Below are 27,299 nucleotides of genomic sequence, written 5' to 3'. Positions count from 1 at the left end.
ATCTTCGATTGTAAAGGTTTAACTGCATTTCCGTGATATTCGGCAACCTGTGTGGCATTTATGTTGTTGAGTAATAAGGTGGATAAAGGCTATCGTGATTGTCATAAAACATATTAATGGGGTCAGTGATTTTTTCCTAAGTTCATTAAGCTGACTGACAGGTTAAGAGGCAGTGGTTGCACCGAGATAAAACAGGACATAGAGCAGTAGCATGTTGATGTAATTGGTTTGGCGTGCCTGCATTTGTGAAGTGATTAGGAGAATGACAAATTTGGTTCTATTCAGTGCAGTGCAGTGTAGGCAGAGCGCAATACAATTAGATGGAGACTGACTGACTACAATGTGTGCTGTCAGTGAGTGAGTAGAAAGCATTAGCTACTTTTATCTTAAGCTAGTTCGCCTTCTTCTTTTAATGCTATTTTGTATCTTATATGGTACTGGTTTGTTTTTGTCTTTGAAAATCTTCTACTGCAATGCACATTGGGTTGATTGAGCTGTGAAATGTGCTTTTTTGTTGGGTTTCAGATGACATCACAACATCCTATAAGCCAATAATATTTCATACAGATAGGGGTCTGTTCAAATGAACATTGTTAAAATGTTAAAATGCAGTTTTTTGTTGTCACAACAAGTTTGAGGGTCTAGTCAAAGAAATGACGTCATCACTTTCCAAAATCTGAAAAACACCAATAAATAAAATTGCCTTACCTAGATGCTACTAAACTACTTAAGTCAGTAACTAAACTAGATACTAATTTGTGCAGGTGTCGAGATTAATAATGTTGTTCTTTTTCAGAAGTATGACCACAGGTTAAATTGTTTTTGTGGTATTGCAATTGCTTCAGATGCCAAGAAGCTACTTGCTATTTGACTTTAGGTTAAGGTATAATTGATTATTTCTTGTAGGTAAATTTGTCTTATGTATTTGACCCATCCTTCAATGCTGCTGCGGCAACCTGGGACTAGCAGGCTATGGATTTTCAATATGTTACAAATGATGTTGTTTAGCGTAACAATGTAAATGGAAGGAATGCATTTCTTCAATTGAAAAGTCAAACTGAGTGTAAACAATGACAATTCTCCCAGAATAGCTTTGCCTGTTATTTGGAGCATGCTCAGAATAGATAGACCCCAATTAACCTGTGAATAGAACTTCAGTGATCTTTACAAAATGCTTTGACAGAACCTGCGTGACATCAAGGTCAATAACACTTGCTTATTTGATATAAACAAATAGATTTTGTTAGCAAAATTACAGCACGGAAATTGGTTTAATGTGTTCCTGTCACCAGGTCTTTCCTTTCAGTTGAATTTCAATGTGCCCACACAAACAGAATCAACATAGCAGTGTTGTTTATGCCTTCCTGGATTGAAATAAGGACGCCTCCTGTGAGTGAGAGCTAATATAGGTCAGTGGTGTCTCTGGTGCAGTGGTGTAAAAATGTCAAATGTCTCCTCCTCTACATTTCTCTATTTGCATTTTTACGTAATGGAGCGGCGTGTTTGTGAGATGCAATATGAATCATTAAAGCAGTGAGGATGAGTCAATGATCTGTGATTGGAACACACACAATCATTTTGCCTGTTACCTTCAGCCATGTTCTGGAAGCTTTGATTATGCTGAATTAAATGAACACTTCCCTTTATCTCCAAAAAGGCTTTCTTGTCATGATATTGAGCTGCTCTCTGTTAATTAAAACTATGGTGGTATGGTGCCCCAAGTCACATTTCTGGTGAGGGGGTTCACCACCTGCTTATCTCCATGGAGATGTCATTGCTTTACTTGGAATGTTCCACAGTATGGCATCAATACTGGCTCGTTTCTACAAAAATAACTCCATGTATTTGGGCAGAACAATTTTGAAAACAAATATCTACTTGCGATTTTTCTGATAAGCATTGCGAGTTGTGATTTATGTTTTAATAATGGGATTCTCTTCAAAGTTCACATTTTCAACAGATCTAGGAGAATTGACATAAAAACTGAAATATGAACTGACAAACTAATGCAAGAATCACATGTATGTCAGAACATTTGTACAGGGTTGTGGAGGAAATTATGGCATTTCAAAAACTGCAGCCTTTGCGATTTGCTAATTGCATCCATTTGATTTAGATTTGACTGTGATCAATGGAGCACTATCATGTATTTAATACACTGTATGTGTAGAATACATTCATTAAGACAATAACTGTACTTTACTCATATAGCATCATGTACTTTTGACTTAAGGGAAATATGTGTATACGCATTATAATATAGAACAAAAATATTTATCTTTACCCAGCTTGATTGTCAAGTCCAAAGCGAACTTGATTAGATTAAATTAATTGAAATTCAGTATTTCTTTTGTACTTGCTTTGATGACTAGGTAAAAACATAATTCTTATCTGTGAGTATCAGAAATACGCTGTGTAGGAGTTATTACAGTGTGTGTATATAGCCCTGCAGGACAGTGAGAATGCAGCGTTTGGGGGATGCGACAGGGCTGGAGCAGTGCAGTGCTGCTGGGCTGGGTTCACTGAGGACACTCCGAGGTGGGGTTCTGTGACACTTGCGGCTGGGACTGATGAGAAAACAAGTGGATGAATAGGCTTGTAAATAATTGGCTTTATTTCTGCCTGAAGAGTTTTCCCTGTACTGCATTGCACATGTTGTTTGTAGTGCAGTGCAGGCTGGCTCTAAAACCCGTGGGCTTTAGGCTCTTCTGTACAAGGAAGTGCAGGACCTAATGTTGACTCGCGGTCTAATTGAGTGTGAGTATGACATCACACCGCCCTCCCTGCACAGTTCCCACAAACCCAAAACTGTAACCCACATTTTATTCAACAGCATCATATTCTTACTAAGAATTCACTCTCCCTGTCATTTAGCCTGCAATATGTTTTTTTCTGTTTGCCAGTGTTGTAACACATACGGCACAATGTCACCTTACTAATACAAGGCCTAAAATGGAACAATAATGCTGCCTTTTACTGTCAGCTTTGTTGCAGAAGTTTGAATTTGCTGTTCAAATTCATGTTTCCCTTTATCTTCAAAAAGTAATTACTGGTAGATTGAACTGGCACTAACTAATTGTTTTAGTCAAAAGTAGATGCTTTAAAGCTACCATGTGCAAGTATTATTAGAATTTATTATTATTAGATTTATTTCACCAGTAGTTTCACCAGTATTTTTTCATCTGGCTGTTGTTTAAACTCACCTGTGCTCTCTGGTCTTCCTTTGTCAGGCCAAACCTGTCAGAATGCAGTAACATAGAGAGCCTATAGTGGTGTTTTGTGAGAATACAACAAGGGGGGGGGTTGGCCAGTCTAATTACAGGTGCTTTAAAGATTCACTAACTTGTTCCACAGTATGGCTTTAAACTTATCTGTTTCCATATAGACGAGGTCCCACCAGGCCAAGATCATGTCCAGAAATTTGCACTGAAATTAAGAGTATATCCAGTAGGTATGGTTGGTTGACTTTACCTAATTCTGTTATGGTAAATATTTGTATTTGTATTGTATTGGTACAAACCATTGTTATGTTTTGGGGGCTTTTGGAGTTGGCTGCGATATTCACTATTTCATTCATTGTAAGATGCTACTAATTTTTACTCCTAGTTTATCTCCTAGTTCAACACTAAGAGAACATCACATCATGATCCTCTAATGCCATACTGTAAATTGGCTGCATTTCATTTGCATTCAGGAGCAATTGCACTACATTCTTTGCATTCACTTGAAGATCTATAAAGAGAGGCACGTTATAGCATGGGGAATTCAACCCACAACCTCCTACCACCTGAAATAACAACACTGTAAAAAATCTGACCTCAATAATGCTATTGGTCTCAGATGTTTCTATTAAATTTTCCCATGCACCCCTCCCCCTCCCCTGGCTGTTCTATTCCCCTCTGTATCCTAGCCCTCATCTGTTACCCCCCGGTTCACCCACATTCATCAGGCCTGTACATTTCCTCCCCTCCCTCCTCTCCTCCTCCTCCCCAGCTCGCCGCGCTCTGTAAAAATATCTGCAGACTCTCTCCATCTCTCCATGCTCTTTCTCTCTCCCTCTCTCTCTCTCCCACCCATGTGATCTGTGAGGCAGGCTCGGCTCGGGCTCCAGTCAGCCTTCTGCTTCTTTGCCGGCTGCCACTAATGAGCCTTTGTGTGGCCTAAAAGAACCAAGAGTTTACCGGCATACGGAAGCGACATTACACCTAACCTTTTCCTCCCACGGCGCCTGACAATCTCCAGCGTTACTAAAAGTCAACGGCTTGGAGCGGGAGCTGAGACCTTTTGGTTTGTCATGATCTGTTTCTTTTTTTTTAATGGTTTGGTGCTGCGTTGAGAAGAGGTGAAGGGTGTCACCGGTGGACGCAGGTCAGTGGGCACTTGTAAGTGGAGAGTGAGTGGTGATGGGGTGGACGATTGGTCATGACTGGATACAGATGCCACGGCTGCACTCCGAATGGGTTTGGTCACCTGTGTTGTGTCATCTGTTCAGTCTGATGGAGTAACCTTGTAACACAGAGCTGTGAGGAGTGAGCATTGTGACTAAATTATGTCTAATTAACTAAGTGTTGTTAATTATAGCCACCAAAATCATTTAAATATTTTTGCTAACTGGATTTGTTGGTGGAGTATACTGAAATAGGGATGAATTATTTGTGGAAAATGTCTAAATGTTTTTTGTTTTTTTTTCTGATTGCAATTAGATTTACGATTTATATTTTGATAATAGGATACTGTTCATTCACATTTTAAACACATCCAGGAAGAATCACATGTATTTCAGAACATGTTGTAGCAGTTTTTATGGAGAATAAGACACAACATTTGTATTGTTTGTGAAGGAAATGATGGTACTTAAAAAAATGTTAGCCTTTGCTAATTGCATCCATTCAAATTGCGATTTTGATTTGGTTTCTTTTATGAGTTTTAACAACAATGGTGGGTACATTTAACATGTACAAATATATGTACGCACTTCTCAGTAGTGTTTCCCCTGCTTAGTACACATTTCCATCATTTCAACATAAAATACAAAACACAAATGGAACAAAAGGGAGTGACCACTATTTATGCTAATCTATTTCTTACATTCTCAGAATAAAATTGGGCCTTTTTTAGATTTGTATATTCAACCTACTTTTCCCAATAAGACACAAACTAATCCTGTTTGTTATTTACAAATAGTGTCATCCATTTTATAAATATATTTCCCACCATGCTGTCGATTTTGATTTGATTTCAATTAATCTTGCAGCCCAAAGAGAAGTAAAGTAGTAAAGAATTCACCACTGCAAGAAGGTTGAAAAGAAATTATTGATTCCATTTCTTTCTTGGTTGCATTCCATATAGTAGGTCCAACTGTAATGGGTTGTTGGAGTTTTGAGTGCTTTTACTGTCAAAAGAAAGTACTGGGGTAATTGTCTAAGTCTTATAACATTTTACAAGGCACTATGATGTATAGGAAGACCAAATGATTTACAATATCAAATGTTCATGTTACAGTTATTGAGACAAGAAAAAATATGATTTCACCATTATTCATGATTATTGGCAGCAAAATGTGACATCCATATTCCTTTATGTGACAAGTTTTATTAAATCAAAGGTTCTGAATGAAAGTTAATGTGACATAGACAGATAAAAAGCACTTAACATTTTTTAGAGTAGATTTAATTGAAATCACTTACCTTTGCTTCTTACAATGATATTGTGACCCAAATAATCAAGATTATCAATTGACCAAATAACCTTTATAAGAACTATAAAAATAGTGCTGTAACCTATTGAATTAATTTACAAATCTACAAAATGTTCTGTAGACATGATAGTAAAGCCAATACATGTATGTTCTAGTGTGATTCAGTGGAATCATAAATCACCTTACTTAATTGTAATTGCTGTTACCGTGACAACTTTCAGAATCCTGTACGCCTACAGAAATCTCACAACATTAGCTATAGGACTATATACTGGCATATGTATTCTTTGTTGCATACTGCAGCTCATTAACATAATGACCCACTTTTTGATCCCAAACCACCAGTTGAGAATGGTTACACTATACAACCAGGAGTCAAGGAGTCTGGAGTCCATGTCCATGGCTGACACTCAAACCACCCTGATTTGATGAATATGATTTGTCCATATTTATGAAAGGGCTTTGCTTGATTAAGAAACCCCTCTTTTTCACATGGAGAAGCACTGTGATATGGGGAAAGCACTACTTGTGAGAGTACATTATAATCTCCATGGAAACCACTTTTGGTATCAAAGCGTAGTGCAGCATCAGCTGAGGGCTAGGCATACAAATAGGCTCCCAACAATGGTGTCTAATTAGGACCCGGGCTCAGAAATGGACTGAAATTGCACAGGTCATTTCTGGTGGAAATTTGCTTGGCTGTCCGCCAACAAATAGAAAACATATTCATATTTGTGTTATCTCTACAAATGAATAAACTATTTCAGAAATTTGAATTGATAATTTATTCTAAAATTCAAGTATGCAAAAATATACTAGTAATTCAGTTGAAATAGCAGAATAAACTAGTGTAGATTGTTTTGTATCATCAAAGCATTTAGATTGATTGATTGATTGATTGAATGTATTGAGGATAAAATATATTTCTCACACTTTTTATTGAAATAGTTGTTTTAACATAATCTCAATATCACTTAATACTTCTGATACCATCATCATTTGAAAATAGCAATGCCATCATTTTTCACTACAAGTATTGCATCCAGTCATTCTTAGGGTGACCAGACCTCCCTGTGTCCCGTGTCCCAATAGATTTATCCAAATCCCCCCAGCAGTAAAGGGACCAATGTATTATAATTTGTGTAGCCAAAATACAAGAAAAGCGTGCTTGAAAATGACCATAAGGCAAAAATAAATACACCAACAGGAGTCCCTCAGATTATGACTGACTTACTTGCTCTTTTCACAATTTAATTATACCAACCATCCCAACCCGGGTGTGATCCAGTTTTTAATTTTGAAAATCTGGTCACTGTAGTCATTCTAGAAAAATATTGAATAGCTAGAATAATTATCATGTACCGGTAATCTTATGGCCTATGGTTGGTATGAATGTGCAAGGTACATGCCCATGTTTAGCAATCAATAATGTCTCAATCAATAACCACTTACTAGTTATATGAAAGTAGCTGTATAAAATGTGTTGAATTTGTCTTCAGTTGCAAGCTCATTCAACTATAAAAAGACATAAAGTTATCAGATACTCTCTATTGCTGTTTTGCGTCCAAACCCTCTCTTCTCCATTTCTAGCCAGACGCCTCACATTCCTCAGTTGTAGGTTATAGTTGTTGAATCTGGATACGGCCCAAAAGCTGGCGGTGCCGTGTCAGCACAGTGCAGCCAGCCCCTGGGAACAATGACCCTCTGGGCTGGCTCTGCTATAGCTGCACTCACACACACACACACACACACACACACACACACACACACATATACTACTACCTCTCTGTGTCTCTGCGGCCGCATTTGCATCTGTAATGATTTGATAGCAGAGAGGCAGATGAATGGAAACTCCCCCACAAGCTGCTCTGGCTGATACACAGAGCGGGGCTGGCTGAAGAAGCAGGCTTGTCTATTCTCATTCCAGCTTCCAAGAGAGGCAGCAGTCAGGGAAAAGCTGCCAGTCATAGCTGTGTAGTGGAAGCACTGTGCCGGGTTTATTTAAAATGAGATAAGAGATTTGTATTAAGACGAAAAACAATCAACGATGCAGTGTTTTGTTAGATTGAAGTTTGTTTGAATTACAGTATATCAATTGTATGCCCCACTGATTATATGGATTATGTAATGTCAAGTATGGGCTTTGTGAGGAACATATTGGGCATAACATTGTTACAGGACTTGTAGGATTTTGTAATCATCTTAATGCTCATAATTGTTTTTGATTATTTTTAATTGATAATAAAAAATAAATAAAAATACAAATCTCCCTGAATAGTTTAAGAATGGCATTGATCTATATCAGATCTAGTATAAGAAAAAGTATAGAAAAGTATTTTCTATTAAAAATTACACAATTGTCTAAAAAATATGTCTTTTATGATCACTGTGATATCAAGTATTATGCCTTATCCTCAGTCTTAAAATTTAGTTTTTATATTGTGAGACCAATTAGTTTTCCCAATTGCATATGAAGAACATTTGGGATGCACCGATCCAATTCTGCCATCAGATATCGGCACCCGGTTTGACATATATATTAATGTAATAAGACTATTTAGTGGTTGTAGTTGACCCAGAAAGTCTCATAAGTGATTGGTTTAGTGTTATTTTATTTTAGTTTAAAGGACAAAAACAATAGTTATTATTAGTATTGTTGTTCTCTGCATTAGTATCTTTTGATATTGAGTATCTGCAGATACTTAAAACAGTGGTATTGGAATTGGTATGGGAACTGGAAAAACTGGAGGGGTATGTCCCTATTTGACATAACAAGCTTGGTATTGCAACAGGGCTTGTAGGAATTTTAAATCATCTTGGTGCCCTCAATCTTGGCAATTGATTTCTTCTCTTATCCAAAGAAGAAAAGGCAAAACAAAAACATATGGTTTAATACAGGGAGTTACTGTGCTAAAAACAGAACATCCCAAGCTGCTAGTGAATTTTATTACTTTATCAAACAAGTGATAATGTAGTCTCTGCATGTAAAATAGAAAGGCAGCAGGTTTTATGTGGGCTAATAAATGTCTCTTTATGACTCATTAAGTTTTACATAAATTAAATGATACATTTTATGATATTCTTTGTAAAGGTTGCTTTTGTTACAATATTTCACCATTCAAGTAATGTCGTGATGACCTTGAAATATGATGGTACGACCAAAAGAGACAACAACACTATAAAACTGTAGCATAATTTACTGTAGCTGTTGATATAGAGGTAAAGTATGAAAGTAAAGTATACACTATTCTTGGTAGAGCAGACTAATCCAGTGAATTTAAATGAGTTTTTCAAATTATCAATGATAAGCTTAGGGCTTTTTAAATTGAGAGGTCTACAACCAATCTTTGGTCAGTAAGCATGTTGTTAGGAGCAGTCTTTCAGTTAAAGACATTTCTATGGATTATTTATTTTTTTGATCAGTGCAAGGGAGAAAGATTTTATTTATTTATTTATTTTTTTTTTTGCCATATTGCAAAACCTTTCTTTGTATCATCACAGTATGTGGTATTTATGAAGAAGAAGTTTAATGATAGGTACTGTTACGGAAATCTTTACTTACAGTGTTTTACCTAATTTGTACTTTGTCTGGGCTTAGGCTGGTGTATGAGATGGGTACTGCAGACCTCTTGGTTCTTAAATCTTCTTGGTTCTTCTAGGGTTAAACTATATCTTATCCATTTGACCTCGAGATCCAAAACATTGTGCTCTGCTGTCCACTGTATGATGAGCAGTAGACACCACAATAGATGTCACCTGTTCATCTTATGTCACAAGAAGTGTTTGGCTTTCTGCTCCTTTAATGGGTCTATTTCTGGTTCATGTAATTCTTATCTGTGTGATATAAATATGCTGTATGTACTGATAATGACACATCTTAGGGTGAGATGACGCTCCGTCAGGGACAGGTAGCTCTTTCTTTAGTGTGCACAATTGTTTTAATAAATCAGACTCTTTGATTCAAGACAACTTCTCAGTTCATTTTATTCTTTAATTGTTTGCTTATAGAAATTCCACAACAGTACACAAGTCCTGAAGGGTACAGTTCAGGATGGGATCAAGAGCGTGAATCTTTTTGTGGCAGGCGACTTCCAAATCATAATCTGTTCGTCCTAATTAGATTGAGAATTAAAAAGATTCTAGATATTTTATTCCAGCAATTATCGTTTTTGACCCAAATTGTGTAAATTGATTTTACCTCAACGGAGCATGAGCAGTGAAATTCTATCATTTTTTAAATCCTAGCATTTTGAAACAATTTGATTCTTTTGATGTGAAAAGCTCTCACACTATCTGGCATTGTACTGTAGCAGTTCAAAGGCAAAGCGAGTGGTGCAAATATTGAAAGTGACACAGCGGTAGCGTCGGCCGTCCCCATAGCGCTCTCTCATACTCTGCTCATTAGTTTTAGTGTAGTTGACTGATGAGCTTGTCCTTGTTTGTTTGTCTAATTGCGGCCTCAGTTAATAACCCCACCAATTGACACCAGAGTGCTCCGTACCACTTCCATCACAAAAGCTCAGACTGAAGAGCATAAGCACCAATATTTAACTGCACCTGTGAAGCTACCATAACAAAAAGACATATCTCATTTAGAAGCATGCACTATTGTCCGGGCTGAATACAATTTCTGAACAAAGAACATTGGCACCGTGTTTATAATCCCTTTCTGATCATTATTGAATCCCTCCATTTGAGTTGCAGATTTGTGTCACTTCAAAGCGCACCACTGTCTGTTTTGAAGCAATATTCTGAGTTATTATTCCAAAGTGACGCGTGTATGTGATGTTTTCTTACTGTTGGACAGATGTTCAAATACAAACTTCAGCGGTAGTGGTGCACAGAACATTGACAGTTCTTTTAATTGAAATCAAATCCAAATTCACTCGAATGCTCATTTGGATTTACATGCTCAGATGTATTCTGCATGATAATGATATTTCTTGCGATAGTTTTGAAAGTTTCATCTAAAATACATGTCTGTGTTTGTATTGACTGTGATGGATTGTATACCTTGTAGTGTTGTCACGATACAAACATTTCAAACTTGATTTTGATACTAAGGTATAGACTTGATACTCTATACTGATTCCATGATGATAATTAAAAACGCTCTCTCTTTAGGCAATAGAGTGTGACTTTCAGCACTAAATAATAGTACTTTATTTTATGTGGTGTTATGTCTATGTAATCCTTCAATCCTTGTCCAGATATGTTCCATAGTGGTCCATGGGCGTATACTAGTCTATGTACTTCTATTGTGTTTCTATTGTTCTTATACACCTCAAGATCATTCTAAAGCTATTCAGGAAAAGATCTTTTCTGTCCTGCGAATGTGACTTTTTTTTAGTAACGATACTTGCTCAAATGAGCATGTGATTTCAATACAAATATTAATATCAATTAATATTAGATATTTTTAATACTTTTGACAACCCTAATACCTTGGCATTATTTTTGCACTTTTGCACTGTGAATTTTGCAAGAAATCGTAGCTATACTAATCATATATTTAACTATAACAGTATAGTATGGGGCTACAGTTGACTAGTTATGATAAGGAATTATGTGTTGATGGCTATTCTTCTTGATGGATAACATCAACAACAACGACAACAACAACAGAATATAGACATTAGAAAATGCATTATTATTAAATGAATGTTTTATAAGTATAGGTTTGACCTCTTCTTTCTCTCTTCTTTCTTTGGTCTTTCTTTTTGGAGGATTTTGCTTTACTTCTTTTATTGTTGTAAGCAGCAATTACTTAATGCGTCGAGGTTTGTTGACACTGCATAGCTTTAATACAAATGTATAAAAATAAAAATAATATCTGAGTTCAATTTAAAATCACATTCTCCTTACAGTTTTTATTGATAATTTATATCTCAGCTTATCATAATACTATATTTCAGTATGTAATTAACCTTGGTCTGTGCGAGTACAAACCATCCATTGCTTCATTCTTTATGTTCACAATCAAATACAAAAGAATATTCTATAGTTATAAGTGTATCGACTTCCTGTGAAGCAGTTGTAGTGTGTAATTAGCAGCTTCTTCCTTCCATCTCATCCGCGTTGTGCAAAGGTGATCAATCGCCCAGGGAGCGAGTGTGCATATGTGTCTGTGTATATATGTGTGGGGGTGTGTGTGTGTGTGTGTGTGTGTGTGTGTGTGTGTGTGTGTGTGTGCACTCTAGCGTACAGGGAGGGGTGGTCTGGGGCCCCTGGCTAATTGAGTGTGTGCAGGATTATGACGGCCCTTGAAGTGGATGTGAAATAATGTGCGCTGTCTGCCTCTCTGCTCTGCTCGCCCAGGTACATGTGGAGCTGTGCGGGGCCATGAGCGGAATACTGAAGAGGAAATTTGAGGAGGTGGAGGCGGCAGCGGTGGCGTCTCCGTGCTCGTCCGCGCGTGAGTCCGATGATGAGGTGTCCTGCAGTGAAAGCGGGGACAGCAGCGACAGCGTCAACCCCGCAGCCTCGGGCCCATTCACACGTCAGTATACTACCGTTTACATCCAGAGATTAACCAGTGTGAACTAATTACAACCACTTTCTTTCATTAAGCCATTTAACTGGACTTCTGTCTTTGTCTATTATAGATAGTCTTATAATCGTAATGAAATGTGTATTTTTAATATGTGTTCACCTGCCCAGGGACTGCAGATGGAAAGTAGCAGTAGCTAAATCTGGTACAAATCATCTCTTCTTTTGTAAGGTTAATGAATCTGTACATGGTCCCTGACAAATAAAGAATAAATAAAGAAAAAAAATACAGTATGAATGTCAAAAGTACTGCTCTAGACGTATGCAGGCTCAATTGTTTTTGTTTAATTAAAGGAAGTGTATGTCATATTTTGATTTTAAAATTTCATAAACCTGACCCTGTCCCCAGCCAGCAGGTAGAAATTTTCAAATCAAATAGCTTTTACTGAAAACAATTCTAATGTTGATTTATTCTTAATTATAAAAACATTGAACATGATAGTCAAGCTGTTTGTTATAATTTGGTGTCTCTCATTTGGGTTGCCAGATTCATTGCTGAAATCCAGTTGGTTTAAACCTAAAAGGACTCTCTGTGATCTTAATGCTCACTACCTTAACCCCAGCACCTGCAGCCAATCATTAATCAGTCTTTATACTGCTGCAGTACAAGAGTCCATATTGGCTTTATTTCCACCTCACCCACTTGTGCTTCTAAATGCTACTAAACCGCACGTTCTTTGTGGTGGTACTTCCAGTTAAGCAGAGAATTTGGGAAAAGTTTTACCACTAAAATATGATACAAAGTAGCTTTATATGTATGAAATGTTTAATGTTCATATGCACCAACAAGTCAACGATGCACCAATTCTCTGGGAGGCTTTAAAATGGCTCTGTAGTCCATGTAGAACTTATTTACTGTCAAGATCGGCTGCTCCATGCAAAATAATACAACCCGAATGGCAATGGCGGTGCCCACTGCAACTTCCGGAATAAGGTGAATACTGACAAAGGGGAAGACATGTATGTGTCCTCAGGATTAGCCACTGGCAGCCTTGGTTGAGGTGTGATTGTAATACATTTTTTTAAAACTCTCAAGAGCACAGGCCACATACAGTCACTTTAAGGAGTATACCTATAAACACTTCTTGAGTACAAATTAAGAGATTGTTTTCAAGAAATCTTGCATGATCTTATGTGCTATAGAATCTAGTCCATTTCCTTATTAGCATACATTCAGGTCTGCCTTATCTGTATAGCAAGGAGGAGCCTCCTAATAGTAATTACTTCACTAATTAAATTAACTTAATAGGTTGAACAAAATTAAACTACTGAATGTATTTAGTATCAGAGTTACATGTTGTTGTTCTTATCTCTGTATACTACGCTGTGTCAGTATTAGAACAGTTATATTTCCATTTGGATTTCTTGAGTATCATTGATTGTATGTTACAGTCATGCCTAATTTTCCTTATGACACCACTACTTGAAAAAGTTATACTATATCTTTTATACTTTTCAAATCTCACTTTTTGATAGTTTTATATTTTACATTCATAGTTGCGTCTTGCAGTATACTAAAAACATAGTTACACTTATTCCACTTCCTGCTCTTAACCTGAACACCATTCCGTATGCCACAGTAGTTGCCTATTAAACCACATTATCTGGGTGTGTTATTGCGATTAGGTGCAATCTCTGGCCACAGTCGGAGTGAGACGTTTACATGCACATCGAGACTCCAGTTGCATGTAACCTCCCTGACAGAATGATGAATCTCCTCATTTCATCTCAGGGAAAACAAATCCGGGGCTCTTTGTAATCAAGACAGCAATAACGCCCTTGCTCTCCACCTGACTCGCATCCGGTATTGTGGAAGTCGAGCGGCTGCCTGTGTTCGGAACAGAGAGGAGCGGGCCAGGAGTGATGGGCCTTTTATAAAGCAGCACTGTCTGTCATTAGGAACTGCATTAGAGTGGCGAGCAGACTGAATAGAAGAGGTGAGGGAGAGGAGAGAGAGGCCGACTTGTATAATGTAGCATGGGGAGGAGAAAGGAGCTGCTAATCGGCTCAGAGAAAAGACCTGCTCTATAATGTGTGTAAATCTGTAAGAAAGCATACAGTAATGTAAATTTTAATTATATTTGAGGATAGCTGTCATCACTCGACAAAGAATGTTTACATGTCGTTGAAAGTAGAGACTTTTATCATATATGAAATGGTAAGATTCTGTCATATAAAAGCAGAGACAACTAACTACATGCCCTATGGTTCTTTGTTTCAGTGCAGACAAATTGCAAAATGCGGTTTAACACTTTATGTCAATTTATAATATGTCAAGGCTATAGTGTGTTAAGTCTATACGTGTCATGACAATTACAATATCGATTTAAATATATGAAAGATTTAAATATATGAAAGATGGAACAATATATTTTGGGGCTCAATATTTATCATGGGTATATTTTTAGCAATATTGGGGAGATGTTTTTGTTACTTTTGTTGTAATACGATAAGATTTGAGCTGCTGAGGGGTAAAACAGTTACTTCTCTGAGTAATTATTGCTTAATTATGCTATTTATTTGCTGCAGCACATGTCTTTTAATGATATTGTCTACTGAAAATTGGTTCATTGGGATTATCTTGCTGTATTTTTACTGCGTCAGTGGCATACAGTAGTTTCAATATCATCGTTTTTCACAATATTTCTCTATCACAATATATCGTACCTCAGAATGTGTTATCGTGACAAGTCCAACATTAAATTGTCTCTCAATGCCTCCTCAATGTAGTAAACATCAAGTTGGTACAGTGTCAATATATGTTTGAAAACTGAACAGGACAGTGCACATTAATGAACATTTTTGTCAGTGCGCTAGTTTTAGTTCATGTTCAGTTATAATCCTTTGGCCAAGTGTAGCCTGTTAGCAACAGAGATACAGAAAACACATATGCACAATACTTAAAAAGAGTAAGATAAATATAGATAAATGTTAATTAGTGCATAAAAGTCATCCACACATTATCTCATCACATGCAGAAGTGACAGAAAGTAGCATACATTAATAACATTGTTGAGTTGTTGGTTGACGACATTTATCTCTAATTCAAGTTTATTTATATAGCACATTTATAAAACATGGTCCACGTAAAAGTCACAAGTGAAAATACAGTACAAGTACAAATAACGCCATGCATAGGAAAAGTAACTATAGATGCTAACATGTCTATACTATTGAACAATGTTAAATAGTAAATTGTCACATTTTTATATGGTACTTTTCCACTTTCAAGGCATTCAAAGTGTTTTATAATAATATTTTTTACACTATGAGTCACTATGTCACGCCTATTCTGAAAAAAACAACAACAAAACACCAGCTCAGTGTCTATGTCCAGTGTTGCCTTTTGGGAATGACGACATTAAAAACAAAAACATGTTACACATCTGACAAGTGACTGACTCCTGCTCTTTGTTTGTGCCATTGCTGCTGCTTTCAAGGGCTTTTAAGGGCTCTTCAAGACACCTGCCAAATGTAAGGCCAAGCTGACAACGTAAACCTGTACCATGGTGTTTTTCTTAATTTTAATTATTATCATGGCAACACAGTTATAGACAGCCTATGGATCTCAGAGTCTTACCAGTTGATTCAATATGTGGACTTAAACATTTCTGTTATCTGCCTTGTTTAGTGAGTTTGCTTTTCTAGCCTAGAGGTGTGAATCAATTTTTTACCATTTCAAGATATTGGCTATGTTTATATACTGTGTGTTTCCCTGTATAGCTCCTATAGTGATAAAAACTGAATTGTAGTCTGACCCTGCGATGTAGTGCAGTGTTTTAAATGTTTATTAGGCAGTGAGGGTTGCTGTTTGTCCTATTTATTTATTTTGCTACATCTTTTTATGTGCTCTTAACAAATTGAATCATTGTTTTTTTCTTCTCATCTTGTCCCTTTTCAAAAGCTAATCATTTGATTATCTTTAGTGATGTACAACTACACTGCATGACTTAGCATATAAATCTTATCTGGTGTGATTGTTTTAGAAAGAACTGAAACCATATATCGTTTACAAGGTTAATGGTATGGATTTTATAATGCTGTTTTGTTTTTAATTGCAGCCTGGCAGTTTTCCAACCTGAACCATTAGCGACCTTAAATGGACAGTGACTGGTTCATCCTTAAGTGCTGAGTGCCGTACCAGTACACAGTGTAATCCTAGGGGGATTTTTAAAAGCTTCTCAATGTTTCCCACTGGTTTATACCAAGGCTATAGTGGCATAAGCGATACATATTTAAATCCTTTTATTTAATACAATATTTCCGTGTATAAATGTCACTTATTGACTCTGCTGAACAAAAAAGCTTTGATTACAGATAAAAAATGGTTACTTCTATATTCTTCTATATGATAACACAAGCATAAAGTATAATTTGTTTTAACATTTTTTTGCTCAGCTAGTTTTTAGACTATGGGAAGGGGCACCGTAATCTCCTCTAATAATGGGAAACACTGCGTCTAGTCCGCGCACATTTAGCTTAGACGACATTAGCAGCCAGAGATGCAAACTGAGTCATATTTGTGAGTGTTGATGCTCTAATATTAGCAGTAATGGGCTTGTTATGTGTCAGCGTGAATGACGTGCGCTCAGCTGACGAGACCCCCCCCCCACTTCCTCCCTCTTCCCCTGCGTGGAGTGGATTTTGGAGGGCAGGCGTAGGGTGCCGGGTCCCTAAAGGAGGAGGGTGGCCCGGGTGTCATTCACAGCTGCTAGGGGAGAGGAGAGGTCAGGGAGGGGGAGTCCGCATGGTTAAGTGGCTGTCTGCTGTTATGAATGGAGAGACTATGGTGCAGAATTACATGGCGTTGTTGTTTTAATGCGATAATGATATGGTCTGGCAATTATAATCAGAATTGTCGTCAGTAATCAAAGTAATATATTCGTAATTGCACAATTGTTACTGATTAGCAGAAGACGTGCACATTGTTTTATTTTTTATTCTTTATTAAGCTGAACAATGGCAAAATAGATAAAAGAAGGTAAAGTAAAAGGTTTTTCAAAGCGGCATCGTGTTGATATTTCCAGTGGTGGATGCTCTACCTGACTCTATGGAGAAGGAAAGTTAAAGCAAACCTATGTCGCCATTCTGAGGAACAGTCCAGCCAAAGTAGTAACATCTCTATGGAAACAAGCAGCAATATGCCAAGTTATTGGTCAGATCAGCAGAGAGGCAAGCCCACTGTCAGTAAGACCAATAAGGCTGCTTGTTATTGAAGCTTTTTAAGGTAATAAAACACGGGTAATGAAATAAACGCTTTTATTTTAACCTTTCTTCTTGGTTGAAATATTACATGATGGGGCTTTGAATATGGGCATTTCAAAATATGTTGTTGAAAAAAGAGGTGATTTCAATAGGAGATTTTCATAATATCTGCAAATATAGTTACAGTTGTTTATAAGTTCAATTTTCCGCCTGTTTTATTATGATTATTATTGTTTGCTAATGGTTTGACTGGGTTTATATGGTTGATGTAATCGGGAGTATATTTTTGTAGCTTGTTCATTGGACATTTGTGGTCACTTCTCTTCACACAATTGGACTCAATATTTTTTCCATGCTCTTTTATTGAACCATTTTGCCAGAACAAGCTACCCTGTAAATGTACCCTGTATTTTTAGTCAGGCAGAACAAATACAATCTGTAGTGGAAAATTGTTCGGTTTTATTGTTTTAAAAGCTCATAATGTTAAAACCCAAGCTGCAATGACAATACCGTAAAACCAGCAGCTAATAAAATGCCCTTTCTGTCTAAGGGAGAGGGAGTCTGTCTGGTGCTGGGGTGAACTGTGGCGCTACTCGGATGTGTAGAGACGATTATTTATGCCCCAGTATCGCTCCCTCCATCTCAGCCCCCCTCGCGAACCCCCCTCTCCTCCCACCTCACTCTTCTCTTCTTAAAAAGACACGCCGAAACACAGAATGATGAAATAGTTCCCGGGAAAGCTGCAGTCAGACGGGCTGAGATGTGGAGTAGCACTGTGGATGCATCCAGAGAAAGAATGTGCAATATATGAGGCATTTCAGGACAGCACTTCCTCATTGGAATAGATAAGTACCAGAATTTTGAAACCGTGAAAGCCAAGCGGATTTCTGTAAGGAGGTTGAGAATGTTGGAATTGCTGTTGAAAAGTGGAAAAATATACATTCGATATTTATAAAGTAAATGCTGACCCATGCCTTACTGTTGAATGTTCATTTTCATTTTAAATCATTAGTTATATTTTAATATTCTAGTGAAATGGTTAGATTTAAGTTTATTTTGTTTTTATTACTTTAAACTCATGTATTCTTTACAAACTTATGCTTTGGTGAAATACCATAAATATAGTAATCCTGATTACTATAGTTATTTTATTATTCCATTAATGGGCTTCAATGTCCTGTTAAAGGTGACATTTTGAGGACTTTTGACCATTCAACTTGTTCATTAATTGTTAATTCTCGGACGTCACTGTTGTATTTTCATCACCATGAAACCCATGGATAGCAAGGTGTTCCTGAAAAGAGCTGAACCAGGTCTAAAATGCGACTGCTCCATGGCTGCAGTAGTTCTAAACAAGGACTAACCCAAAGCAGACAAAAATAGAGATGAAATTGTAAAAATAAAAATATTACAATTGAAGTAGAACCTCCTTACCACAAATTAAGAGCCACTGCTTTAAACAAAAGATCTCATACATGGTGAGTCCCTCCTCCTCCCACGCACTCACTCACATGTGTTGTTCTCTACAGCTGGCTCCATCCTGAAGCGGGAGAAGCGTCTGAGGAACAGGCGTGTGCAGTTTGAGAATGTCACCGTGTACTACTTCAGTCGGCGCCAGGGCTTCACCAGCGTGCCCAGTCAAGGGGGCAGCACCCTGGGCATGTCCAGCCGCCACAGCTGGATCCGACAATACTCTCTGGGGGAGTTTGCTCTGGAGCAGGAGAGGATCCACCGAGACATGCTACGAGACCATCTCAAAGAGGAGAAGCTTAACTCTATAAAGCTCAAGGTGGATCTGCTTTGTAATTTTAATTTTATTCTATTTTAATTATGAACATGCTTTTTTCTATCAGTGAAAAATCTGTTACTTTGAGAATTGAGGTTCTGAGATAACAAGGCTATGTTGCAAATACAACCTTGCCATATTTTTTATTATACAAAGTTAAATTAAAAATTGATATGTAGCAGGAGAAACGTCAAGGCTGAAGGGTATTGATGAAAATGATAAAATTCATCAAAATGCCATTTACACTTTACACACATTACATTTTCTTTATGTTTTCATAGTGATAAGAAGCTGCATAATTCTGCATATTGTCAATTTTCACAATATCAACTGTCAATAGCTGCATTCATATTAATTCAAATCTCATACATAAATGAATACATTAACTGGCAGATGCCAAATGAGGATGAAAAATGAAATCAGTGAGATGGAATTAAAGGAACTGTGTGTGTGGTCTGCACTGTTGAAAATGCAGTTACAGCTGAACCTGGGTTCCCAGTGCCTTAACCTGCAGATAGAGGACACAGACAAGTTTGTCTCTTTCTCAGTTTATGGACCGACCTCATGTGAAAGATCAGAACATTCAGGATTCACTCACTGAGCTTCAGAGGCTGCACTAGCACTGATCATGTCCCGTGCTTTTGTAATATAGTTATTAATAAATCAGTATTACAATTATTATCAGTTAAACCTAAATTCAATACCTACCTGCCTTTAATTTATTTAATAGTATTAGTACTAATAATTTTAGTAATAGTACTAAAAACTGAGTAGAAGTTATTACTTTTGTAACAATATATTTTCACATTGTATAAGCTGCCAATGTCTGTGAGAAATCTAATCATTCAGTAATATACTGTAGAAAAGTTACTGCACGTAAAATGTTTTATTTAAGTCAGAGGATAACCTGATTTTGATTTTGTTTTATGGTCTTTCAAAATCCTAAACCACTACATGTGTGATATTTCCCTTTCAGCTGACAAAGAACGGCACAGTGGAGTCAGAGGAGGCCAACTCTCTCACGGCCGAGGACATTTCGGACGATGACATTGACCTGGACAACACAGAGGTGGACGAGTACTTCTTCTTGCAGCCACTGACCACTAAGAAGCGTCGTGCCCTGCTGCGTTCATCCGGGGTCAAAAAGATCGACGTGGAAGAGAAACATGAGCTCAGGGCCATCCGGGTGTCACGCGAGGACTGTGGCTGTGACTGCCGCCTCTTCTGTGACCCTGAGACCTGTGCGTGCAGCCTCGCGGGGATCAAGTGCCAGGTACGGGCTGTACGGGGGGAGACTGCAGTTCAAATGAAATATACTCAATACATATTGTGACTAGAACATGTTCGTCACACAAAATAATACATATTTAGATTTATGCATTACTTATCAAACATTTGGACACACACCCTCATTTAATGTTTTTTTCTTTATGTTTACTACTTTCTACATGTTATATACATGTTATACATATATAGGCATCAAATGTATGATGTAAGATGTATAGAATTATGTAGCAAAGAAAAAGAAATGAAAATACCTATTTTTTTTAGATTTTATATTCAAATCCTCAAAGTAGCGACCCTTTGCTTTGTTGACAGCCTTCTCTGCTGAAATGGTTTTCATTTCACAGGTGTGCCTTGTCAGGGTCTCAAGAAATCCCAAAAGTGAAAAGCACCGTCTTAGCAAATGGAGGCTATTTTTTTTTACCTAAAAAAAAGTTTTGAATTATTTTGAGTTTATTATTAGTTTGCTATATTCCATCTGTTCATTCATAGTTTTGATGCCTTCAGTGAAAATCTATGGTGTAATGGAAATAAAGAAGAAAAATAAATGAAAATGTGCGTCCAAACTTTTGACTGGTGGTGTATGTATTGTTCATTTTGAAGTGGAATGAATATTGATGGCTTCATAGCATAACTGCAAAAGTTTTTTGCCAGATTGAGTTTTTTGTCCCATTCTACTCTCCAGATCCCGCTGCATCTGTAGATCCATCCTCGGTCAATCAGAAATTTTTTCACAGCCAAAAAAAACACGAGCCACCTCAGTCATTTTTGGTTTTCCTGACTACTTTGAAAAAATACTTTGACAATTCTGCTATGAGGCTAACAAGTCGCTGTCAAGTATAGTCAAAGTTAAAGCACCACTGCATAATATGTGTGTGTGTGTGGGTGTGTGTGTGTGTGTGTGTGTAATATTTTCTTTTATTCCAATTTGGGTATTTTATTTCACAAAAAAACCTTCGTACAGAACTGATATGTAATTTGCCCTGGTGGCAGCTATGTCATCTACTTGTCTCCATAGAGACACAGGGAGATGTTGTTGCTATGTCTGGGATGCCTGGGATTATGACTTTAACTTATCCTTCTTCACAAAGTGACACAGGCAGTATACAATATGAATGATGGTTAAAACAGTCAGCCTCATCAAAATAAAAAATAAATGTGACTTTGTGTGAACTAACATGGGACAAAATGTCTGAATTAAACTATTGAAATTATTACATCTTTTCCACTTTTGCTAATGATCTGCAATGAATGAAAAAGCTGTGATTAAAAAATCTAGTCATGAAATAAGCAATAGCCTTGATTAGACTTGAAGCAAGAGAAATTAAATAATTCATTCAGAATATTTATTTGTTCTTAGTTTAAAGTCAGAGCTCGCTGCATCTGTCGCTGAAATGAACTGAGTGAAAATGCAAATGTGTCAAGGCGTCAAGGTAATGGACAAATATCTGTGAGACAGAAGGAGGTTCACTGTAAATTCAAGTAAAACACAGTGATTTTAAACCTGTTTCTCCAGGTGTTCGCACAAACTAGATGAAGGGATACTGTATGATGTATGACAGTGGCGTAACCAGGTTTCACTGGAGATGTAGCAACACACCATATTGGTATAGTAATGTGGTTAGTCTAATAATAATCATAAACTGTTCATTAGCAATTAGATTCCAGTTATGAAATTCAGTTTTAGATCATTTCTAAAAAGAAGACATAATAAATCACAGTAATGGATTATGAGGAAGATATTACTCTGACTAAACTCGCTAGAGCTAGTAAGCTTTACTTGCCAAAACAATGTATATTTGACTTAAGTTATATTTTACTTCAAATACTGAGAAAAAATGAGTCAACCAGGGTTTTGTCCTCAACTTATATCACTTATATCGAAATAAATATGTCTAAATTATGGGATAGAGATTTATCCAGGGCTTACCAATGCTAAACCAAGACAAAATAAGGACAACCAATCTCCATTCACATAATTATGAACGTGACAGCAGTAATCTGGGAAAGAAGTTGTATTTTTCTTTTCTATCTAAAGTAAAACAGTTGAAGCCTTAACAATAACTCGTGTGTTGTGTCCAGGTGGATCGCATGTCCTTCCCCTGCGGCTGCACCAAAGAGGGCTGCAGCAACTCCACCGGCCGCGTGGAATTCAACCCCATCCGCGTGCGCACTCACTTCCTGCACACCATAATGAAGCTGGAGCTGGAGAAGAGCCGCGAGCAACAGCAGCAGCTGGCCACGCCCACCAACGGTTTCCACGGTGACGGCAACAACGGCAACAACACTCTCCTCCAATCGCAGCACCGGTTGGAGTACACTTTATCTGACACGGTCCCCCCTCCCGCTGCCATGCATCTCCAAGCGACGACGGACGACATGGACGAAGCCATCGACGAAGAGGATGACGAAGATGAGGATGATGAAGAGGAGGATGAGGAAGAAGAGGAGAACGATGAAGATGAAAGTAGCAGCGTTTGTAGCGGACTTTCCGACTCGAGTACGCAAAGTTTAGCCAACAGTGACTCTGAGGAGGAAGACGAGGATGACGAAGATGAGCAAAAGACTGAAAACTTTGAGGAAGACTTATCCAACCAAACTAGCGTCGCACCGCTAACTTCTGTTCTATGTTACAATGACGAAAACCACATTAACGGGAATTCATATTTGATAAACTCTTCTTCAAACGAGTACTATCAGCTAGCAAACGCAATTCCCAACAGCCAAAGTAGCAGCCAAGTTAGCGAACCTTACGGAGAAGCATTTGCGGATCAAGCTAGCAACGCGACGCAATTCAACATGGCCGCCGAACAGTACACAAACTTTGCAAATCAAACAGAAGAGCGGTATTCGACCAACCAGTGTTACAGCCTCACTAACGGGACTCACACAACGGAGCTAACCAATTACGTGCCAGATCAAGAAAAGGAAATAAAGAATGGTTTCGTAGAGCAGACCGACAATACAAATCATTTCTACCTTAACAATAATAGCCAGAGTTCCTATAGCACGACTTGTTTAGCATCAGAGCAAACCCAGAAAGAGTGTAATGGGCATTCAGATCTAACCCTGCTCACAAACACTTCTCCGAGCCTCCCTTTACCAGAGCAATGTCCAGAAGTCACAGCCATTTAAGAGCTCTTTGTGGTCAGTTTACATTAAGTGGTATTTAAAGCAGATGCGTCATGGCCTTTTCACATCGCCATACCTTAAAATGAAGGTAGGTTTGTTAGGTTAACCCAAGCCGATTTTTGACAATGAACTGATGTGATGAATGCATTTTATCTTCAGTTATCTCACTAAAAGAACTGTATGTAGCCTGCGCTCTTAATGTTTGTTTTTAAGTACTACAATCACAGCTGAACCTGAGTTGCCAGAGCCTACACATATTAACTTTTATCATCCTCAGTACATGGACAGGCCTCATGTGAAAGCTCAGAACCTCCAGAATTCACTCACTGAGCTACAGACGCTGCACTAGCACTGATTCATGATTAGCTTCAGGTGCTGGGGCTTAGATAGTGACCGTTCAGATCAGACAGAGTCCTTTTAGGTTTAAACCAATGGGATTTCAGCGCTGGCAGCCCAACTGAGAGACTCATGTGAGGCTCATTCTGCTTCTGATTAGATAATCATCTCTGGAACTGAAACACCAAATTATAACTAAGAACTTGGCGATCATGTCCAGTGTTTTTGTAGTTAAGAATAAACCAGCATTATAATTGTTATCAGAAAAAGCTGTATTTGATTTGAACATGTTTACCTCGTATCTGGGGACACAGACAGGTCAAGTTTATGAAATTTCAAAAACAAAATCTTACATACAGTTCCTTTAAACAGATTTTAGCTTTGGAATTTTAGGACAACACAGTGATAACTTGGAAGAGATATTAGCTGGTAGTATAACCCACTAACCAGAAGGTAGCTGGTTCAAATCCAGCTCAAAAGGCACCCCTGCTGAGTATTTGAACAAAAAATGACATTGCCTGAATTTCTGGATAAGCAGTCAAGAGATTCACCAACTGTTCTTACCCCTGTTGCCAGGTGACCATACCAGAGACGAAGATAGCATGTTCAGCTACTGTATGTCGCCTTTCACAAGAATCATCACAAACCAAATGTTTCTTACTTACGACCACCAACATTAAACCAATGGATTATTTGAATGTAATGCTTCTCTCAGCTGAAATTTACCGATCATTATTTATTCACTATTTATTATATCAGAATGTTGCACAGACCTCCAGTTCTATGTGTATTTACCGTATAAGTTGTCAAAAATACGCTTTGGTTAAAAACACACACGCCTCTTATTAAAGCAATGGACCACTCTGATCATATGTATATACAAAGCCATAGATTCAAACCCAATAATTTAAACTTCTGAGGCTTCTCCACATTCACTCAAAAGAAGACATCATTTCGTGCAATGTATCTTGTAATTTCAAATGTAAGGTTCTAGTTTGAGACAGATATTGTACTGTAAATGGAACTTTTCTATGTACTGTAAGTGTCAAATGTGCAAAAAAAATAACGTTGGTTTATTTATTGTTAGGGAAATACGTGAATAATTCTATATTGTAAATGTTTTGATAAGCATGCCATTTGGGAGACCTCACAGACATTTGGGGGGAATCGCCATTGTTTTCTATGATAATGTGTTGTAACTATTTCTTTTTTTGCTTTTCGGGTTTTGGAAAAGCATGACATGGCCTGGAATATCTTTGGATGTATTAAGAGCTTTGGGTGGGAAAATTTGGTGCCACTACAAATGAAGTACTTGGACTTGGAAGCACTGATCCAACACAGGGATATTATTAAAGCAGCACTTTGACGTAGCTCCAAAAGTCGTAAAAAACAACAAAAAACGTTTGATATGAATTGTAATTAATCATCGGCAAGTTGACCTGAAATTGCCGATAATATTAGTATTTTTTAGATCTGATTTTTACGGTTGATTCATGAAGATGTTTATGTATGTGGATCTGTGCAGTGCAATAGAAAGTGCATTAGATTTTAAATTGTCAGACTAAACTTTTAAACAGCATCTTCTAAATACGCCACCGCTGAGGAATAAGGGTAAATACATGCTTAATGTTGACAATCAAATGTTATCGTTGAACATCATCAGTTACAATAATGAATTTTGAAATACGGTGGCCCTGAGGAATATGTCACAAAAAAGAAAGACAGAAAATACAAGCAAAGATAAATGGCAAAGGACATAATAAAAGAGAAGTACTAAAGGCATTTAAAAATCAGGAAACACAATAATGTTCATGTTTTGTAATTATTGTTTTGTGACTTGTCCCTCCAGGGCCACCGTACATGATCCTAAAAAGCCATTATTGATGTCAGAAGTGAAAAGGGAACACTTTACCAAATGTGTAAATAGCATTATCACAGATTTGATCACTTAATTGGGCAATAATGTTAGTTTTTACATTAGGAAACAACTGTGTACAATGTTCTACCTGAAAAGAGAAGACATTGAAAAGGTGATATCATTTTGACAGAAGAATCAGTCACTGCGGTTCAGTAAGAACGCAGTGCTCTCAGGCGTTTGGCAGTACCTACATGGCTCAGTGCGTAAGATTGTGCCAAAGTATACAGTGTGAGAAGACACAGGGATACGGCAGCACTGCATCCAAGAATCCTGTGTTCAGTTCATTTCCACTATTTATGAGGACTAATATATTCAAATGTGTATTTATTGTGGTTTACTAAAGGTCTGTACGCTTCGCTATCTTCGAGTTGTCTTTTGTTCTATGCTGGTCGTGAGTTGTAAAGCTTCATGTGCCTGATTTATGTATTTCTATTTGGACTTCTGTGAAATGCAAGCATTTTGCACAATGGTACAGTTTTTTTAAGTGTTCGGTTTTGACTCGACTCCATTGTTTCATTTTTACCATGTTTTGGAAATAAATTGGATGAAAACTTTGCTCTGAATGAGTTTTGTGTGATTCATCCTCATTCATAAGCCACATCAGAGCAGGAAGATTATCTCTTTGTGTGAATTAGCCTCCAGCTCAGCTCTGGTCAAAGAATTAAGATGATGCGCACTCTGGTGGTTACTACAGGATATTGCAGAAGATTATTTATAGAAACAGGTTTTATTTTCAGTCAAGGCTTGATCGTAAAAGTAACCTAAGCCCCCAGAATTTATTTTGTCCTGCTTAATACCAAATTTAATATACAATAATAATAAAAAAATGTGTGTATCCATGTAAACAATTTTTAGTTTTAAGCCAAATTGTATTATATTATTGTATAAGTTTATAAAGCCAAGAGTAGGGCTGCAGGATTAAAAGAAATTGAATTTGAATGGACACAATAAGGCTGCAATTTTTGAATTTTCACAACAAAATATCTTGTCTCATTCTGAATAAAAAGTTTGGATCAGAACAAACTCTGAAATATAATTCTTGTATTAGTTTGTTCACATTCAGTTCATATTTCAGTCTTTGACAATTTTCCTGGATGCGAATGTGAACTTTGGACAGAATCCCATTATTAAAACATAAAAAGCAAATCTAATCACAACGTTGTCAGAAAAACTGCAATTAGATCTTTTCCCCACATCGTTCAGCCGTATCCAGGACTGTGTTGCTATGAATTAATCTGTTTGCCAACAACTTTTGAATAAGCCTCTGTGGTTAAAGTTAAGTCCTATTTGCAACTTACATCAATCAGAACATTTGATTTTTGTGTCTGGATAGTACCGGTAACTTCATTTTCCTAGTTTAAAATGCACACACAAAAAGAAAAAGTTCACTA

The 27,299-nt window shown here is 37.3% G+C and overlaps 1 protein-coding gene across 2 annotated transcripts in view; it reads left to right on the top strand.

Moving 5' to 3' along the window:
* csrnp3 (cysteine-serine-rich nuclear protein 3) overlaps positions 1–23,743 on the top strand; it is a 37,088-nt gene extending 13,345 nt beyond the window's left edge. The window contains exons 1-5 of one of the 2 annotated variants that reach the window (XM_033986963.2): positions 4,335–4,368; positions 12,017–12,197; positions 18,982–19,241; positions 20,215–20,511; positions 22,605–23,743. In XM_033986963.2, the coding sequence (XP_033842854.1) occupies positions 12,041–12,197; positions 18,982–19,241; positions 20,215–20,511; positions 22,605–23,657 (1,767 nt within the window). In that variant the 5' untranslated portion in view covers positions 4,335–4,368; positions 12,017–12,040 and the 3' untranslated portion in view covers positions 23,658–23,743. Of the gene's footprint in view, positions 1–4,334; positions 4,369–12,016; positions 12,198–18,981; positions 19,242–20,214; positions 20,512–22,604 lie in introns of those variants that run through there. The other variant, XM_055230832.1, reaches the window with a different exon arrangement.
* The last annotated feature ends 3,556 nt before the right edge of the window (positions 23,744–27,299 follow it).

This window comes from Periophthalmus magnuspinnatus, chromosome 21, assembly GCF_009829125.3.
Source record: "Periophthalmus magnuspinnatus isolate fPerMag1 chromosome 21, fPerMag1.2.pri, whole genome shotgun sequence".
NCBI lineage: Eukaryota > Metazoa > Chordata > Actinopteri > Gobiiformes > Gobiidae > Periophthalmus > Periophthalmus magnuspinnatus.
This window is presented reverse-complemented; position numbering and strand designations above follow the sequence as displayed.